The 21323-nt window shown below is 41.3% G+C and overlaps 1 protein-coding gene across 3 annotated transcripts in view; it reads left to right on the forward strand.

The window, feature by feature from the left end:
* The first annotated feature begins 819 nt into the window (after positions 1-819).
* The window catches only part of FAM53A (family with sequence similarity 53 member A), a 58940-nt gene continuing 38436 nt past the window's right edge, over positions 820-21323 (forward strand). For 2 of the 3 annotated variants that reach the window (XM_069203994.1, XM_069204010.1), the window contains exons 1-2: positions 2108-2211; positions 18696-18931. In XM_069203994.1, the coding sequence (XP_069060095.1) occupies positions 18815-18931 (117 nt within the window). In that variant the 5' untranslated portion in view covers positions 2108-2211; positions 18696-18814. Of the gene's footprint in view, positions 939-2107; positions 2212-18695; positions 18932-21323 lie in introns of those variants that run through there. The other variant, XM_069204001.1, reaches the window with a different exon arrangement.

Below are 21323 nucleotides of genomic sequence, written 5' to 3' on the forward strand. Positions count from 1 at the left end.
TCACTTTGTATTGGCTGCGTGTTTGCAGTAAAAAGAAAGGGAGATATAATCCACACCTCTGTGTCCTTAATAGAATGGAAAATTCTTGTTAAAAATGCTAGAATTTTTTTTATTTTACATTATGCGTTAGGATTCACTTAGATCACTACTTTAGCTTGCCTACTTAAATGAAAGAATTTCTACCACTATGCTAAAGAAATGATACTCAAATGTGAATATTATTATTTAATTGCATCTCAAAATATGATTTCTCTGTTTAAGTTATGCAAAATGAGTGTGCATGTGCGTGTAATAAAAGAAATAAAATGTCAGTCTCATAATTCCTTGGTTAGTTTACCCTTGTTAATATTTGATTACATCCCCATGGAGAAGGAACAGGTGAGAAAGCTGCAGTCATAATCTCCTGGTCCTCCTTCCTCCTGTGCTGGCCACTATCTCTTCCCCCTTCCGCTCCTCCTACAAGCCTCTCCCTGTGCCGAAAACATTAAAGTGTATGTCTGGCTCCCATCCCACCGCTTCCTTTCCTCCTCCCCGTGGTTCCCACGAGGTTCTTTGTTTATAATTTGCATCCATCTGAAGCCAGCTGCGATTGGCTACCGGGGACAAGCCTATCTGATGTTTCTGGTAGGGGAGTCAGGTTTGAACTGTAGTCACTATTCCTGTGTCCTACATACATCGCACGACTTTTCCCCCTCTAATCACAGCTGGTCTAGAGAAGCCTCTGAGCTCGTGTGTACCGTAAGACTCCTTCACACGCCCTTTCCGACTCCCTCTCACCTTCTTATCACCAGACCCCCCCTCTTACGTGCGTCGCTCAAGGACACCCCTGTCATACTCAGACACTTGGTATGCTTGTAGCTTTTAAAAATCCCAGAAGAGGGCTGCCTGCCACCTAATGCGGTAGGAGTCCGTGGTCTGAGGAGCACAATTTTACATGGGTAAATGTGCGCTTTGACACAATAGTTTAGTTGATCTTTTTGTCTTTTCCTTTAACTTTCGTTGAACTCCTGTTTGTGGCCATTGTCACCTACAAATCGAGAAATGCACACTGTGGTGCTGAAAATGAGACCATTGATACTTGTAACCTTAAACGTAATGGATAAGTCTTGGAAAACTTCTGTAACTCCGTATAAATTCGCACAGCAACAGTGGGGCGTTAGCATTTAACTTTGTTGCGCAGGGCTAATTTCGTTTGGTTTTGACGGTTGTCCGTGAATTTGAGTGAGTGTGCGGTAATTAACGCAGAGATGTATTTGTTCACTTGTATTAACTGGTCGTCGCACTTAACCATGTGATTTTTTTTATTTTTATGCGTTATTCATAAGTTGGTACGTCAGCATAATGTTCGAAGCATTCGTGCTTAATTTATGCGTTAATTATATTAATGATTATGGGATTGGAAATCCCCCAGGCTGTGTGGCTTGCAGTCTGCCTGAGTAAAATTTGCGGTTCTTTCGTACGCAGTCGGCGTGTCGTGCGCTATTTCACGGCGTAGAAAGCCACTCGTGCTGTAAACTGAGACGGGGCAGATGGGAGTTGTAGTCTTAACTTGCCTGCTACACTGCGGCGCTCCGGAACAGCAGACTGCATTTGATCGTACGCGTAAGCTGCCGAGCGGGGTGGAAAGGTCAAAGGAAGAACCAATAGCAGGCACGTGAAATGCTTTACCAGAGTGAGCTAGGCGGCCATGTTGGACATAATTGTGTGGAGTTTCGGACATTTGTGCACGCTAGGTTTATAGATATTTCTTCTCACTAGCTGAATAGAAGTTTGAGCATACTTTGCGAGTATACATTTCTTTATTTGTATACATTTTGGAAAATTACATGTTTTAAAACCATTCAGTAGAAGACGTAATGGTTGTGTGCCTTTATACAATGTTTCTATAAATGCTGTGAATTCTGAAGTAATTGCTAAGAACTTAATGAAAGTGCAAGTTCATTTATAGATTGTCTGTGATAAGAACTTCTATTGGATGATATCCATTCAAAGATGGCCGTTCGCTTTGCTGGAAGCTTGATGGCTCACCCCCTTTGATTAGCTCAGCCTACCGGTGGAGTGGGCGTGCCCTGTCCCGCCGGCAAGGGGCGTGTTTTAAGAGGCAGTGTATTTTTCTTCTGAGCCTGGGAATTTGAGTTGCCCATATGCTGCGAGAAGGAGAAGGGAGAACTGCAGGGTCTAGCAGGTTACCGGTGTTTGCAGGAGGCTCAGGTACAAAGCAGAGGCATTGCAGTTTCAGACCTCCATGGAAGCATTTGGGGAACCAGAGGGACCGATGCTGCCCTTCATGTAGCATCACTGTACCTAGGGGCAGTGCACGGAGCACGAAGTACCGTTGATTTGGGAATACATTTACTGGTCCTTTTAAACTTTGTGAAATGTTTGAACCTCACGGTCCAATCCATTCCTTGTTCTTTAATAGGAGCGTTGGAGGTCATGGCTTTGTTTATTCTGTAGTCACTCCATTCCATGTGAGGCCTTTGGATTGTTTGATTCTCTGCATCTCCCAGCCTCGGCGCAAACTCTTTAATGCCGCATGCCATACCCCAGGCACTCGTTCCCCATGCGCCTGCAACACAGTGCCCCCACTCCTCCTTTTATGGAAGCGCCTCGTTATGACACTTAATGGCTTCAACGTGCCTTCATCCCGCAGCTATTACGTCCCTCAGTGTCCTCGTTGAGTATGCATTTTTTTTCCTTTTTAGTTCATTACTGTAGAGCCAGTTAGACATTTAGCTTATTGTACTTGGGATTCTGCCTTTCCAGTACTAGTATGATAGTTATTTGTAATGATGTGTATCCTGACTTGAGGATTCACACGTGTTTAATATTGAGAGGAGTTCAAAGAGGCTACAGAAAATTGCTTCTTGGAGAGGCTGAATGTTTGTACTTTAAATTGATAATTTGTATTGCCCTTTTGTGTTGTCTTCACATAACACAAAGCTGATGCGACGTAAGAGTTTTTACGTGGGTTAATGTTTCAGATTGGGCCTGTCCTCTGTTGCTTTTTAGAGAGTATGATTTTGACAAAGCTGCCTCGTGCTCACGAAAGCTTGAACTTTTTTAGAGCAATCCATTTGAAACCGATCGCCTACAGGTCAAGATGTTGGCGGCCTTCTAGCCAAAACATTGTTGATGTGGGCAGCTTTGCCTGTCTGTTTCTGCTTTGTATGTTCTTTTTTTTTCCACTGATTTGTCTGTGTATGGCGGTGCTGTGCAACGGGACTATTTTCAATGAGCTGTTACATGCATGATAATTATTTGAAGGGGACATCTAGGCCAGCTGCTACTTTCAGATTCTGACGGCTCTAGTGCCCAGGCCACTCAGTACAAACATTGCAGTCTATTCCCCGGGAATGGTGGATGGGGGATGGTGATATAATATTCAGAATACGTTGTTCTATCGTGATAAGCTTTCAGCGAGTGCCTGTCCGATAAAGGTATTGTATGACCTGGAGAATTTAAAACTATGGATTGAGCAAACACCACGACACAACACGCCCTTCCCACAGCGGCAGTTGTAAAGTGAGTGTTTTAGAAAAGGGTTCACTGGGGACTTTATCACTACAATGTATGGGGGTTCCTTGTGGCGTTTCAACGCCATTGTTCCAGCATTAGAGGCTGCGTGGCTAGCAGTGTGAGCTGAACCCTCTTAAGCCGAGCAAGTACACGCAGGCTAATTCCAAACGTGCACACGAGGTGCAGGCCTGGGGATGAGCCGACCCAGCTGGCTGACTGCTGCGAGTAAATTTAGCTCCAGAGCGCTCTCCTGCAGACGTTACTAATGGGCCTTGAATTCACACGGCCCACGCTGCCTCGAAGCTCGTTCGTTACTCTCCAAGCTGCCCCAGGCCGGGCTTGCTACTGGACTCTAGATTTTCATGTTTTTTTCATCTTGAACAAATGTCGTTGTTTTTAAAAACGAAATTAAAATCCAGAAATATCGTTGCGTGTCATTTAATCACTGAACCGTGAACTTCAAACGTATGTATATAAATATACAGTTGGAACATGAATATGCTAAACTTATAAGGAAAGCAGTCTTGTGTCTGGTTGAAATTACTCGCTCGAACATCTTAGTGTAAACAAGAACCTCTACACACAGTAAGGACCTATGGGCTAAAATTATATTTTAGCTGACTACGACTGAGTTTCATGAAAAGTCAACGTGTAAAAAGTGGTTGTCGTACATGCCACTTGAAGTATGTTACGATCTACCGCGCTTAGAGGTATTTAATCAGGGATTAATTTGGACATAAATCGTAGAATGGGGATTGTTGCCTTGTGATACCAGGTGGGGTTACATGGTGCAGTGTTAAGTAAATTACAACTGTCTGACTTTGGCTATCTGGTGGCCCCATGCCTTATAATAACATCAACCAGTCCTGGTTTTATGATAGAGTTCCGTGTTCGTGATTGATTACGATTGCCTTAACATGCTCATATTAACTGCATCTACCGTAATGCAATGTATTGGTAGTTGAAAAGTCTCAACTGACTGTAGATGGCAGTCGTCAGCTACTAGACTCTGGAGTCACTGCGGTGAAATACTTGGGAGAGTCCTCAGTCTTTTCACAGCTGAGTCTTGGGTTCTTTAAACATTTTGTTGAAAATCTTCCATTCGTTGCGGACCCCCAAGCTCTGCTGCCGAGTTCTAGGCACTGTGTATGTTCTGGCCACTGGCCTGGGTGTTTGGAGTTCACAGACGGTGTCGGTTTTCTAGGATGTGCTGCAGGATTATTTATTGCGAGATGGCACTGCAGAAGTAATCCTTTCTGAGGCGAGCTATGTAGCCAGTGCCAGTTCCCTGGATCATCAGGACAAACACAGCTTTCTGTGGCCTGTGGAAACTTCCAAATTATTTCCTAGCGGTTGCCCAGCAGATCAGAAGTCTGAATTCAAATAGCGTGCTCCATAAAGAGCTTGTGCAGTTGAGCATTCGGAAGCATAATGTTTTTTTTTAGGCGTTTTTTGCCCCCTAAAATTAATATAAAATAATATCCCACGTGCGTTGCCAGAAAAGTTGCAACTGAATCTGCACTTTCGATCTAATGTGCACATTTTTTCGTAGGTTAAAATTAGCATTATTTTGAGCGGTTGTGGCCGAGGTTTTACGATTAGCGTTTGTGTGAACTAGCCTTACCTTTAGTCGTAGGTGCATCATTGAAAGAGCATACATGTGTTAACTGTTCACTGATTGCCGTGATGGCCGGAAAACCGGGCTCGTAATCCAGAGTCATCTTTGGGACACTCAGCCACCTCTTTTCATCAACACATTCCTTTTGTTTTTCAGATCGCGGGGCTGGTCGACCTCCTGTGGTTTGACAGATGATTTCTTCCCTGCAGACACGATCCTTTAACCCATCTCCCTAGTCGTTGTTCCGGTAATGCATTTTATAACGGGCTACTAAATTGAACCTGGGTTTGTCTGTTTTAGTGTGCCTTGCACTGTCCGTTTTCCATACTGCTTTCGAAAACGCTTGGTCCCCTGGTGCATTGGAACTGCTGCAGTGCCAAGTACAATCTTTTAAAGAGTTCTTTGTTGTGTACTTACGTCGAACTTGCTAAACATTCTCGTAGTTAAGTTTCTCAACTATGTGCGTGAGTAACTAAGTCCACAGTGTTGCTTTGTATTCTGGGAATTGCAGTCCCGTTAGCCATTGTAATATCAGGGCTACAAGTTCCTGAATGCAAAAAAGGAATCCCTGGACTGGAAAATCTATTTACATGTGGATCTAGCAAACTTGTGAGCTCCCATCAAAATTATGAAGGAGTATTCTGTTTCTGGCTCTTCTACCCTGGAAAACCGATTAGTATTAGATGTAAACACATTTAGAATTTGGAAGAGTGCGTCTGTGCACTGTCAATGACCTTGCCGAAGAGGGCATGGAATAGCTGAAATTGGATCATAAATTCAGTGCTGTTTCAAACAGGGGCCCGCAAATAAGTTTAGCCCAGGGTCCCCAAAATCCTTAAGATGTCCCTGCAGTTCAGGTGAAGACTTGACGGTGTTTCTAATGGTTGAAACCTGTCTGAGGCTGAAACACAGGTGACTTGCATAAGGATATTACTTTTGTAGTGGCAAAGTGAGCAAAAGGAGGGACTGAAGTGCGCAGCCGCGAGTAATTTTCAGCGACTGAGATTCATTCAACTATTCCATTGCCACTTTTTGTTGTCTCTGACCTCATGAATGAGACACCAGTTGTGCCTCGACTTGTGTGCTGTTGCTACGTGATTTATTACACGTGGATCTGTCGTTTGATGTACAGTTGGGCCCAAAGGACCTGTTTACTCTGTAAGACCGCCCCCTCGGGTGTGCGTACTGCAACTCCTTTTCCCGGTCAGTCACATTTGGATTCTATTTGTAACATTTAATTCTGTTCATGTTTTCCTAATATTGTGGTGTCCTGCTCTTGTCCAGATTCTGTATCTGTCTCGCATCTTCCTACTTTCTGAGAAGCTATAGTTTTAGCTGTCTAGACTTGTTCCTAAATATATTTTGCAATTTCATCTAAGTTGTTATGGTTGTCGATTCAACATGCAAAATACAAGGCCTGATTTAACTTTGATTGTTGCGTGGGCAGTGGCTCAGAGAATGGAGGATTGCTGATCGAGTTGGCATTTGGGTCATGCCTGGTACCCCCACTTAATGATGGTTTGATAGTTAGTCATTGGAGTATGGCAATCCTTGATTTCAAATTTAATTTCCAGATTTGAATTTCACTGGCTGGCAGGCTATTCAAAGATGTGTTCTTTGTGTTTAACGCCTTTTCTTTACAGGGCAACACTAGGTAATCTGGTTTACTAATAAACGTCAGAGACGAACAGGGCCTGTCTGAACATGATTTTGTTGGGAAATTTCTCTAGCGCCTGAGAGCTGCGGTGAAAAGTTGTATTGCATTGCAAATTGAAATGAGAGGATGTTTGACTGGGAACCCTAATCTAGATGTTTGTTTGCAATACGAGGGCATTTCTGCTTCTTCGCAGCAGTGTTTTTTTTTTTTTTTTTTTTTTTTGCGTCCAGTTTGCTCGAATATTCAGGCTCACCTTGCACAATTGTACGTTGGTTGTTCACTTGCATATTATATTCTCATTGTTTTGTTGGGTGCTGCCTGATTAATGGAAGGTTCAAATTGAAACCTGCCCAATTATGGTTACCTACTATGAAGGTTTGCTTTTGTCACTCCGCTATCAACTAAAGTAGATCTGTGAGATCATACTTTAGTCTGTAAATGACTGTCCAGCATTAGAGAGCATGAATGTAAAGGTTTAGAGTGAAAATGATTGCTTTTGTGTCTTGTACGTAGTTGCATTGTATTGATGACTTGATGTTTGGGCTGTTGGGTGTGCTTGATATGCTATCCGTGGTGAACTTCGGTCAAGTTCACAATAGCACTCTTGTGAAACCATGGGTTTCTGCATAGTGAGAGTGACATAGTGGGTGCAGTTCACCTGCATAGACCTCTGGTAGGCAACTAAAGTCAAGGGAATAAAGAATGTAGTGCGATGTATGCTGTTACTGAATAACATGGGTCTGGAGCTATATAAAATATCCACTTGCCAATGGGTCAGGTTGCTTCATAAATCTGCTTGTCCTGTAAAAAAATAAATCCATGTCACTTTGGTGCCATGTGTAATGCTATGATAAATGACTGCAGGAATCATTATGTAAAAGCTGTGATAGCCTCAGATTATACCAGGCCTCATACTATAGTAGGGTTTGAATTCTAGCATTTTCACACCTTTCCACGGATCTACATACTGGGGCTAGAGGTAGCATTAAGCAATACATCCAGAGCTGGAATGCCCTTTGGAGTCTGTGCAAACCTACTAAATTCCATGTTTTAGTGGTTTACACCAGCTCTTAACTTTTCCCATACTGAGAAACATGGAAATGTACTCTGACAAGAGCATAGATAAAAACTTCTTCCACAGTTGGGGGGGGGGGGGGGAAGTGGTTAGAGGGAAAGGGAACTTGTAAACTCAAGATTTTCAAATGAGCAAATCTACATATCCATGTATGCTCGTGCTGAGATGCAGTTCAGACATTTTCTATGAGTATAATTTCCTGAGCTGCTTCTGCAAATTACTGTGAATTCATTAAAGCTGTAAATCTACCCCAATGAAAGGGCATATATCATGTGTGCACTTTGTGACTTTTTAAAGAATTGGGCTCTAATTAGGTCTGAAGTTAACCAAAACCTTTTGTTTTTATTACATTTTTCTCCCACTTGATCTTTGGAACTGGCTTTGCTGTGTGCCTGGATTTCGCTCGTTCACAAGGAACGTATTGGCACACAAAGTACTCTTGTTCAGTACGAGAGTATATTGTGGCAGTGTACTTTTTGAGACCAAAAATATTATTGGCTCCTGCCAATATCTGGTATAATGGTGAGGATCAAGTTCAAACGGCATTAACATATGGGCACAAATATTACCTTAACTGCAGACAGTGCCCTTCCCTGATCCATATTGTGGTGTTGTAAAACTGCAGCCAAAGAGTTAATGCTTCAAGGCGCTGGACCTACTTGTCCCAAGGACAAAATAAACATGAAAACTTGTTGTCCTTGACTTTAGACCAAGGGTACTCGCAAACATTTTCCCAGGGGCCAAAAAGTTTGATCTGTGACGTGCCTGGGGGCCGCATTGATGTCAGGGCAGTGGCGGATGGGTGGGGTAGCTGGGGGGATTGGTGGCAAGGTAGGTGTAAGAGAAGCAAATGATATACATCTAGTGGCTGAAAAAAAACAATAGGAAACCAGAAAACCTGGAATTAATCCCGGCTTACCCACTTTTCCAAATTGTGTGATCCTAGGCAATTGTTTAGTCTCACTTTCCCTCCTTTTTCTACATTATCACATTTAAGATGACCTCAAAATACATGATTCATGGTGTGCACTGCACAAAACCTGCTTCTATGTTTGATTTATCAAACTATAATTTTGTTAATGTATGATAGGAACCCAGGCCACCCATAAAGTGCACATACCAAGTGGCTTGCCTCTTTAATTTACTATTGATGGTGTTCTCAGGGTAGAGGAAAGAACTTCTTTCCAAATTTGTTTGAAAACTATCACTTTTAAATGAATACATCTCAATTAATTGATAAAATAAATTGTACTAAGGCAAAAATGTTCTGAATGTTAACTAAATACACTTTTTTAATTTTGAAGAGACTGTCTTAATTTTACACTTGTGCTGCAAGATGTATTTAAAAATGAAGGCGTTTATAAAGTTAAGTGCAGGAGTCCTTAGTTACTTCATTTCTTTAACACCAAATAAGTTTGAAATAAATGATTGTGTGTCTGTTTAATATTTTTATTGTTAGTGCGGAGACCAGCAAACAGCTGCCCAGTGCTCCTGTTGCCCAAGGGGCTGCATGTAAAGGTCAGAGGGGCCGCATGAGGCCCTCGGGCCGTACTTTGAGTATCCATGCTCTAGACAATGTGTTCTGGGAGTCTGGCTATAGGAATTCTGCACCCCTGGAATAAACAGTTCATCTAGAAGTGCCTGCAATGACTTAATGTGGTAGAGCAGAATTCTTGGTATTTCTTGTTTTGTGTGAGATTTGTTACTGCTTTGCCCACCCCAGCTTAGCTGATATGTCATAAAAGTTGTTTGATCGTTTAAGTATGCATTTTTGCATGATCTGTTTGACATTTTGGAGTGTATGGAAGAGGTGATTGTTCTAAATGCTAGGTTGCATGTTTTCCCATACCACCTGTATTTTTGCAGATGTTGCAGTTAGTGTGTTGGTTGGAAACAATACAATTTTTAGTATGAATATAGTAGAGAGCATTTGAAATTCAGTTTGGCTATCACTCATGCAAATTTCTGGCATGCTTCTTTGGTTGCAACATTTGGTTTTGCAAAATCTCTAGGTCTGTGTTAAGAGAACAAGTCTGTGCATCCACCCTAATAGCACTAGCTGTGATTAACAGTGCTGTTTGCAACTAAAACTTGAAAAAAGTCCACCTACTTCAGATATATGGCAGCCTTTTCACTAATCCACACATCTATGGTGCAACACATTAGCGGCCACTTCAAATACTTGGGTTTGTACACAACATAAACTCAAAGCTAGGATTTAAACATTACTCCATTGTTAAACAGAGAGAAGATATCTTGAAACTTGGAGCATACTGCTCCATCGACAGACATACTAGGTAATGGCATCTCTTTATAAGGCCACAATCAATACATTTGTTTTTAAATAAAAAAAAAAATATATAAAAATGTTATTTTGGTAATCACTTTGAGCCAATCCTCACTGCTGTGGTGAGTGCCAGGAGATAAGTTTTGCCAATGCTTAAATGTGTTTTAGAGATGTTTGCTATGTTTTTTTAAACCCAGTACAATTATAATGGGTACATGGAAAGTTGAGATTCACAGTGCATTGACAATCTGCTAACCGGCTACCTCTATCACATGTTGACTTGACGGTTGCTTTTGATCATGGACAGTGGGCAGCTGTCTTGCAATGAGGTTGTACATAGTGTATTGTTTCAAAGTTCTAACTTGACTGCCATGTTTATATGCAAAGTGTTGTTGGCCTATTTGGCACGGTAAAACAATGACAGAACTGACTACCATTCCAGGTGGCTTCCTGAGTTGAAAACAGTGGCAGCATGGGATTCAGTGCACTGAAGAAGAAATGAGTAGCTTGGAAATACTGCCAGGGGGATGGGGAAGGAGGAAGTGTATAGCAGCCTATAAACAAAATAAAGGTAACATTTATGAAAGGAGACCTAATGAGGAGAATGCTCTAATCTGTCATGAATGTGGATGAATGACATTTGAACCAACCACTGGCAGATGGGGCCTCAACCAAAGTATCTACATATTTGTGTTTTATTTCTTTACAGATGTGATTTTTTTTTTCAGTGCCTGTTGGACAGCTAAACAGATTAGGCCACCATAGGAGGTTCTAGCAAGGCTTATCATTGCAAATCTGCACCCAGGGTTTGTCAAAAAGGATCATAAACACCAAAGCTAAGGTGACAGCTAAGGTAGTCTTGCATTGTATATAACAAAAACAGTGACTGGCCTATTGGCTTTAACATGCTTTTTATACTTCAGTCAAACATACTGCCTTTGTCATGACTTGTCCAAGTGGACCAACCAGGGCTATAGCCTTTAAAATATGACTTGTTGCCATAACCAACTCAAGCAAGCTGTATTGAGTAGAAGTCTTCCGCAATGCAACCATTATACATAGCCATTAAATTATATACATAGTTACAGGATTAGGGTTGGGGGAAATATACAACCCTCTTACTGGGTCTTAAAGGTTCTAGTAGTGTCAGTCTACTTAACTACTCCCCCAGGATGCATCATAGGAGGTAACCAACATCACAATCCTTACCTACTTAGGTAATTGAACTTCCACAGAACAAAATGATTATAGGCTTTAATACAGTTAGAATTCACCCTTAAGTTCATATTGGCTTTAATATGTTTTTCACAAATACATTAGACCTTATAATGAACAGATTAGAACTTTGGCCTCTGATATTACCCGTCCCAATGAATCAGCCTGCATCTTTTAACCATTATCTAGTCACTAGACCAGTCACCTACTCTATTCAGAATTAGCTTGCATTGTCTGGCGTTGTCATAAAATTACATAAATTGTTTTGGCAACTATAATTTGGAACATAGAAGACCCCACTTTAACAGAGATAACTAACAAATATTGAACATCGATGATTTGAGAGGTGGCAGCGAACACCAAAATCTGCGCCTAATGGTAATCAGTAATGTTTCTTGTAACAAGAATCTCCACAGGCTTTAACACGGTGTGATGACAGTCCTCCTTAAAGCCATATGGACTTTAACATATGGTTTCCCAATAAATGTCATAAATACTGTCTTTCTTGTAAATTCTCATAATAAACAGATTTGACCTATTGTATCTGTCTTAACTTTATTCAGAGAGCCTCTCAAGCCTGCTGCCTTTATCATTCGCTCAACACAATCACCAATTCTGGCCCACTGTTGATCATAGGCTTTTCCACAAGGCAGCCATCAAATATGCAGCCACAAATTACAGCTGGCAAAATGCGGTTTAATCACACTTAAAGGGGCCTACCAAGTATTGTCACACTACAAGTCTTCTGCCTGGGTTTGCCAAAAGGCTCGCAAACACCAAAATCCTTGCCTGCTACATTGGTCGGAAGTTCCATTTAACAAAATGCCCCATGTACAATCTTTAGCACAGTGTAATAACCCACCCTTATAGGCCAATTGGCTTAACAGAAATTTTATTTACAGTAGGACAGGCCCTACTGCCTTTGTTATTCTGTTTCATAATAAACAGATCAGGTATATACCCTTGATTATTGGTTTGTCACCACAACCAACTTAGTCCTGTTGTACTTGGGCATAAGCTTTCCCACAAGGCTAAAAGATCAATATTTGCCCTTTTTCAGTGGAAGTGTGCAACTCCTGTCCAGTGTAATGGAATCCGCTTATGGGATAGTGAGACCCTTTTTGGGTTGAGTACTCATGCGCTTTTTGACCTGTTGTAAGTATTCTGTGGGCTTTTAACCACACCCATCTCACGCCCATCACTTTCACTTGTTGGTGGGCTTGCCTTTCAAAAATCCCTTGATGTCATTGGTAAATGCTTTGTTTGTCCAGCCTTGGGACGGTTTTATTACCGCCTTGCAGACTGACCCATTTACATGGATTATTGCACGGTTGTGGATATACTTTAGCGTGGGCAAATTATTTTTTCTTTCTCTCCCCTTCATGCTTCTTGTTGGCCGTGGCACTCACAGAACAGCAGCGCGAACTCCATTGGCGGTATTGAGGCACTGTTGCCTAATGAGATTAATTTATTTTGGCTCTGCCCTTCACGCTCCATGGCTCCTACAAAACCACTTGTAATTGATAAATGCTTTACTTAAAAAAACACAGAAATCCTTAGAGGCTCTCCACACACAGAGAGGCGATACTACAATATTCACTGCACTCTGGAACTAGCCCCATAATGCCTTGCAAGCATTCTTTTACAAAACATTTTTGCCCATAACACACTATTGGTCTAGGTCATCTCTGGGTCCCCACACTATGCTACTCGGGGACCCCAAAATATAAACCTGTGTCCACCATTCAGTGTCTAAGCTCTCATATGGCTGGAACTTTTGTTCTACAGCTGAGTAGTTTGTGTTTAAAGGCCTTGTTTGTAATATCGTTGCAGCAGGCCTGCCAGCCCTGAAAATGTGCAACACACTAGAGGCTAAATATGGCTGCACTGCATTGTTTTCTACCATTCTGTTTTCATGTGGTTATGCCCTCTATGGGCTAACTATATGGTTACATGACCTTGTTTCTTATAAATACTAGCTTTTTGTGGTGTCCTCTAGGGGCTGTTCTGAGCATTAGTCACCATACTACAATATTTGTGGCACTTGGAAACTCGCCCCATAATGCTTTGCAGGGCATTCTTTCAAAATATGTTTACCTATAACTCAGCCTTTGATGGTCCTAGAACAATGGGACCACTGCCAAAACCTTAAGTGTGACGTACTATTTTTGTCTAGGTCAAATCTGTGTCCCCACACTAGGTTAGTGGGGACCCCAAATTAATAACCCCTCCCACCATTCAGTGTACTTTTAAGCTCTTTCAAGGCTAAAACTTGTTTTGTACCTGGGGTAGCTTGTGTTTTAAGGGCCTTGTTGGAAAAAATATTCCAGTAGTCCTACTAGTCCTTTAGTTATATGCAGGGCCACTGGAATTATGTGGCAGAAAGGACCAAAATATGTGGCAGGGTTGATCAGTTAATGTGGCAAAAAAAGTCCAGTTATAAATTTACATTGCCAATACCTCCAAGTCAAGTAAATGCAAGACCTATTGCATTGCAAATGCTTGTTCATTAGTGCTTTGTAAAGCTGTTGCTGTACATCACAAGGTCAGTCGATAACTGTGCTGTTAAGTCAGACCTAATAAACTGGAGTCTGCGCCCTTGAATGATGCTGGCAAGGCCTTAAAAAACAGCACATACTAAAAGTGAGAAGCACCTGAACACACCAAAAGTTAATTATTGAATGGCCTAACAGTTTACTGGTAACTCTGACAACACTACATCGCAGATTCTTCAGTGTACCTTTGGTTAGCGCGTGCCCTCCCGTCTATTGACCCTAAGGATGTGTGTACAAGAAGGCACTTGCCTAGTGAAGAGAAGGTTTTTATAACTCTTAAGTTTGAAATTTGAAAGAAACCCCATAACCGGCATAGGTAAACAATACAATATTTACTGTTTCCTTCATAATATCAAAGTTCAATAGCCCTCCTGTTTCATATATTAAGGTCAGAGGAGTACTTACACCAATCGCTCCATACTTCACTGTTTCTTCGTGCAGCCCCTGTACTTGCTTAGAAATTGCTCTGTGCTAGCAGAATGGTCATTCTGCCCCCAACTCCCCAATTCATCCCATAGGCACAGTATTACTATTTTGGGTTTTGGCATGAATGGTTTGCTCACCACCTGAGTGGGGAAGTCCCAAATACGCTTCAGAAGTCAATGTTATCAATAACCTCCGCTTACATAGTGACCTCTTCAAAGCTCAGTGCAGAGCTCATGCATCCTACTAATTTCGATTTTTTATTTAATACTGCCGACTGGATGGCATCAAACATTGAAGCAGTGTCGGGTAGGATGAAGGCTGTAACACTTTGTGTTCGCCCATTGCTTGTGAACGCCCACTAAGGTCAGTACAGACTATCTTTTGTGTTGTATCAAGTACTTTGGCTTGTACATGCTGGTCTCTGGTTGCTTTCAGAAGATGGTCCGTGATTTTTTTATTTTATTACTATTTTTTTTTTTTTTTTTTTTTTTTAACACTGATGTGGCTGCTGTCTGGTGTGACAGCTGTGGTTATCAGCGGTGAAGAACTTCTCAGTACGTAGAGAGAAGTTGCACCACATGAACCAACAAGTAAGAGGCTCCAAACTGCTCCGATGTTCGCGGGTATAGACGATTTACTCCTAGAGGATGTATATTAGGCTAGCCATAGGTGTGGTTGCAATTATTATTATTTTTGTAGCTTATTGTTTTCAGCTTCAAAAATACAAGCTGAACACAGTGTGCTGGTTGCATCAGTTCTGTCTTAGCTCTGATATTCAGTGCAAAATATGGTTGATATTGAAAGGATTGTGGCAACTGTAGTTTTGTTTTTGTTGAATGAGCTTCAGGGGAGCATGATAAGTTTGCAGCATCTCTGCCATGGGTTGTGCTAGGCAGCTTTTTTTTTTTTTTTTAAGATTTTGCTGCTCCTCATTTTTAAACACATTTTTCGTCTTTTAAAAAAACAAAAAAAAAACGGGGCATCCGGCAAAATGGTATGCACAAGGAACACTTTAAGAATTGGGGATGGGAAAGGTTTAAAGTAAACCAATCTATATTGAAGGGCTTGGAAAATATTTCAACTTCAGTAACTGCAGATGTCTGTCTCGATTGCCAGCAAGTTTAAGCCGCAAGCGGAAACTGTTTAATCTAGGGCACCGAAGCCTGGAACGGTTTCTGTATTTCGAGATAGGTGATGCAGCAGAAACCATCTTCGAATATGCAGGCATGTTAAAACCCATTCACGGGTTTTCTTGTTTTCAATTTGTAAAATGAAGTCATGTCCATAGGTTTTAGCACATGCTGAACGATGTTTGCAGTTGGTATGGTATTGGAGAAAATAGCTGATCGATACGATGTGGAGACAGTACATGAATATTATGTCGCGACTGATCAATGGCTTGCGGACCTGAGAGGAAGCGGCTTGATTGATGATTGGGGTCTCCCTTTAGTTACGCATTTTGGTGTTGCTAGGGGGACACGAATATCCTCTCCGATAAGCCCATCTACACTGCCACTAAACATGGGGGTGGGTTCTTCCTGGCTCTGCAAAAACTTTTTCTGCGTAATAGAAGCAGGTTTCATACATTTCTATGGTGGGATTCTACATTAAACGTGTGCGTTTACAAAAGCCTATACGTTTTTAGGTTTTCAGCTACTTAACCAGAAATATAAACAGATCCTCTCCTGGCCCCCTGTTTATGAATACAGCAATTCCTCCCTGCTGACGGACTGGCAATTCCTAGATTATACCTCGTGCCCTCTTTGATCTTGCTTGTTGTTTAGCCCTTGGTAATCAGACTATGGCCATATAAGGCACAGATGCACATGGAGATCTACTAAATGTTATCCTGCATAGGGAAACTGAACCTGCCCAAACTGAAGACTTAGCTCTAATATGGGGCGGGATAGAAGTAGGGTCAGAGGGCAACGGTGGTGCATATAACCTGTTTACAAAAAAAGAAATTCAGATGTTTTCTTGGTAGTGTTAACTTTAGCAACATGTTTGCACGGAACTTTAGTTATCAAAATTAATTGATTGTAAATCCTCTACCTGTAGGCTGATTCATTTCAGCTTATGAAGTCTGTGTAAATCAAGGCATTTCAGTTGTAGACCGATCTACATTTATAAGACTCCTGTTCTCATCGAGGTCTGTCAGAACCTTGAAGAGCAGTACACACTGGTGTGAATGTGCCCATTGGTCACTACTGATCTGTCCCCTCAGTTCTGTTCTACAGTCGCTGTTGCTGCTGAAAGTATGTTCCAGTTGGTGCAGTACATGGCCTGCCTGATTGCCACGGATAGAATCTGAGGTTTAATGCCATTGCTTTTTCATTGTAGTTCACTCAGTTGCAATTATTTTTTTAAATCAAAACCATTGTAATATAGAATTTGTAACATTAAACGAAAGAAAACAAATTAATAATACGTACACTACAGACTATCACAATTCAAACTCTTCTGTTGATGTGACTAGTTCAGCCACCATGAAATCTCCATTTGGCCCAGCACTCGTGTTGAAGGCCCAGGGCAGGGGCGTGAAGCCCAAGTCTGGATTTGTAATTAGTGGACATCTTCTGAGGTACACGATTTACTGTATTATGTTTACACATTCTGCCCTTTTATTGACACTTTGGCCATCAAGATGGTTCTAATGGTGAGATGCTTCATCTCAGGGTATGTTTACCATGGTGGTTTCTGAGATTGGCTTGTAGCCCTTCCCAAGACTTGACTTTGTCACCCTATTCTCTGCTCCTATTTTCAGGTTGAGTAAAGAGTGTATTGATAAATGAGATGTGGTGTGGGTGTTGCTCAGTATAAATGTGAACTTGCTTTCATCTACACTATATCGGTTACGTCAGTTGTCTTCAGCTACACGTTATAAAAAAGATGAAGAGTGGGAGTACTTCAGACAGTGCTCACTAGGTGTTAAAGGATAGCTCTAGAAATCATGATCAGGTTGTGACTATAAAAACTGAGCACGGTTGGTAAAACCACACTGCGGCCTGTCTGATAGGCCGGCACTATTATAAGCACTCTGGCTCTACTAGATATGCACAAGATTAGATTCCAAGAGAGATTTATATTGATCTCACCACAGTAGTTGTTGTTCAGCATAAATTACTACACACTGGAAAAATATAGCCAAATGATGAATTTTCAATTAAGACGACTGCCATTGAATTGGTGTTTTATGTCTGTGTACAAATTTCATTTTTGTTCTGCAAGGTGGCTCTCGGTGTATTGTGAACAACTTGCTTCCCCCTCCTTCACTGGGAGACCTCAAACGATAAACTATTCCGGAATCATGTAGAATTTTACTAGAACCCCTATAACTATTGTTTGCTAGTTCTGTGAGGTGTGCTGGGCTAAATCTTCATCCTGGTTTGCGATCCAAAGCTACCGTATCGAATACATCCATCTTCTCTCCTCCAACAAAACACCTTTAGCATTATCTTAGGACAATATCTGATATCTCCTGGCGGGAGAGAATTCTCCTTATGCGACAGTGAAACGAAAGTGGACCATATTACCTTGACCGATTTGAAAATAACACCAATTGGATGTTGGAACGTATTTCAAAAGTGATGCCTGTCAGTTCAGACTTTTTTTTTTTTTTAAACCCTGCACTTAATTATTGGACTTATTGTCAAGTTAGCTTATTAATGTGGGCTGCCTTTTGAGTAAGAGTACCTTGTGCTTGCTTTTCTGTTAAGGAAGTCGGGTAGGATTTTGAGTAGTGACATTTTTAGAGGCACCTGTCTTGTCTGTACCTTTCTGAAGTTGGCACGAGCATTGCCAAGAGTTCAAATGAGGGGGGATGCATTTTTCCTTCAATTTCATAATTCTAGTGTGGTGTAATGTAATATAGCGATGGGCTAATGGCAACTCACCGAGCAAACTTCCTAGACCCTGATTATTCGTATTACCGTTTCACACAAGTTGTCTGGATCAAATTTGTGTACTGCAAGAAAGTTACTCCTAAGGACCTTGTTACTTCGAACTTCGAAAATATATGTAGGTTGTGTAACTTGTGCAGTGTACTGCCGTTCTTTGACTCTTCAAAACTGTGCTACAAGCAGGTTTGTCAAGTGACCTGAATTGAATAAAAAAAAAGCTGAATGTTCTCGTGCAGAATGTGTGGGGGAGGCTTGAAATGTACAGTGCGCGTTAAAAATATTGGTTCATGTTGTTCAGGTATGAGTCATCGGCACTTCCCCGCCACAGTTAACTGCAGAAATGCTAAGCTTTTGCGGCTTGGTTTGCCCTTGCATTTCGGTAGTGTTGGGTAATGCAGTCACACTTGTAGGTTAGCACTCAGCTGTCTGTTTTCTCCTTTGCAGGAAATGAACGGCTCCTGAGAAATTAAACCCGAGTTCGTTAATTATGGAAGCATAAATTGACTTTGCACAGGACCAGCAATGGGCGCGGAAAACTGACCACGGGTAACTTGGAAGCTTCGATGCTAGTCGGCCTGAGCAGTGTGACAGGGACAACTACCATGGTAACGCTAATCACAGAAAAGCTGCAGAACCAGAGCTTGGATGATCCAACATGCAAAACCTACAGTATTAATCTGGTAAGGCTTCTCTAAAATGAAAACTTCAATTTGAAACTCCACCTGGCATTAGGAGCCACAGTCCTCTGGTGTAGATGTGAAATGAGTGGGGAATTTACAGAGTAGCTGTTGGGTACCTTAAGTTTGCTCAGTTTTCTCTAATTTATTTATCATAACAGCTTCCCTCCCGAATCAGATCAACTAGCCATACTAAGTCCTTTTTGCCGAGAGAAAAATGAAATCGTCTGCTAACCTTTGAGGAAGACTGGTTTGTGAGGCAAGTGCGGAGAAAGGACATATTTTCTGCAGCTGTAAATTTGTAGAATGCATGCACCCACTCTCTGAGCATCACATTGTGTTTCAGCTGGTGGTTAAGCACAGCCATTACAAAAAATGGGTTTCTTATCTTGATACTTTTCTTTACCACTCTGTTTTGTGGTATTCTGGGAATTTCTTTCTTTTAAATTGACTTCAGATCAGACAAAGAATAACTGAGTTTATAACGAAGTTTGAGATCAAAGCTCTATATAAAGGAATACGCCTTATGGCTGAGGGGATGGTTAAGTTGAAATCTGTACTTATGGCATCCATTTCAGTCTGAAGCAGACTGTAAGAGGTGGGGCTCTCTGCTTGCATGATCAGTTTCTTCTTGAACTATAGCCATCAATGACTTTCACAACAAACTAAAAAGTCCTCAATGGCAGCGACTGGACGTAGCATTGGTGGTTGAGGCACCTCTTTAGCATATCAAGCTTCAATCACCATTGCTGACTGATCCAGTACAGATCTCTTTATTGAAGTTTTGCTTGAAGGATTTCAGTGAGTAATCTGTTTCTAGAAAGACAAGTACTCATTTTTTAAGATTTGCCTCTTCAAGGCATGTTTTTCTTACATTTGGTACCTATATAACTTAGTATATCTATATTCACATATTTGCTTCTGCTGGAAGTGTTTACAAGATTCTGAACAAGATACACCAAGGAAGAGTTCTCAGCTTAACTAAGACATTTTTCACTGTATCTCATAAGTGACACAATATGCTATCACCCTTGTTTGACCCTACATTTTGGGTTCATTCAACAGCAGATTCTGGATAGTCATTTGTTCTACATATATGTACATCTGGAGCTGATCAGTAAATCTCTGTAGGCCTCTGTACTGCAGGCCAAGGGTTGTAGAATATACAACTCTTCAAACATCAGTTCCTTCTTAGAGTAGCTTTATATCTCAATAGATACACGAGGGCTCTAGTACGAAATCAAGAATATCCTGTATCTCTTGTAACAAGAAGGGAAGGCTGTTTACTGGTTTCAAAGTGATAAAGGTAGCAGCAGCCTGTGTTTTTTGAGGTGGAAGATCAGGCCTTTATCAATCAAGCCACTGGAATTGACATTGAAAAGAACTATGGCTTCAAAGTTTTAGTCTACTTCATGTACAGTTTCTGTGGATGTGGTGACAATTCAATATTTGTTGTTGGGTCATCTGTACATAGACAAAGGCTGTTTCAGCCCTTCATAAGTGTGGAAAAAAAACTGAGTGGTATATAACACCTCATGCAGCTAAGAATCACAAGTGACTGGAGAACGAGGTGAACCCCTCACTGTCGCTAAAAGCTTAAAACAAGCATTGGCAATGCCAATAGACATGTCTTGAAATGATGTAAGGTAGTGTTGCATTACTAGTAAATAGCATGGGAATAGATATGTATTTGTGTGGAAGCAAACCACTGTAGAGTAATATTGGCTAAAAGTTAGGTGACAGTCAACCAGGATTTATAAAGTGCAGCTAGTCACTCAATAGGATATCCAGGTGCTTGCAGGTCCTGGAGACTTATTCAGACAGCCAATTTGTTTAGGGCCGTTGGGAATTCCGGAAGTGAGTTGATGGTCCAGTTATGAGTTTATACCGCCAATAGCGCTTACTCAAGCAAATGCAACACCTGTTGCATTGCAAATGCTTGTTTCACTTTGGTTTGTTTTAGAGCAGCCCTACCAATCATTGGTTGGGATTTATTAATTTTCCACTTAAGTATTTCAGAAGTGTGCTTCTGGCCACTCTTCCATTTTGGGTTCTGAATTTGTAAGCATTAATAGATCATGTGTGAGGCTTAGTCATAAGAGACTTCTCCATTCACAGTTCTTCTGTCTACCAGGGTTCTGCATCGCATAACTCTTCATTTCGTGAGCCGTCTTTCTCCTGTGTTATAACTATTTTACACTGAAAGAAGTTTCCGAACAAGTAAATATGCTCGCAAATTAAGTGGCTACAGTGAAACTTGCTTCAGATATTCTGTCCACTATGGGTTTTTGACACAAGACTTTTCTTTCGCTAGGTTTTTCTCCAGACCTCACACAGTTCTGTAAAGTGGTCATATTAATTGCAAGCTGCAATATTATCTTTGCTTCTGTTTCTG

Source organism: Pleurodeles waltl, chromosome 1_2 (genome assembly GCF_031143425.1).
Source record: "Pleurodeles waltl isolate 20211129_DDA chromosome 1_2, aPleWal1.hap1.20221129, whole genome shotgun sequence".
In the NCBI taxonomy this organism is placed as follows: Eukaryota; Metazoa; Chordata; class Amphibia; order Caudata; family Salamandridae; genus Pleurodeles; species Pleurodeles waltl.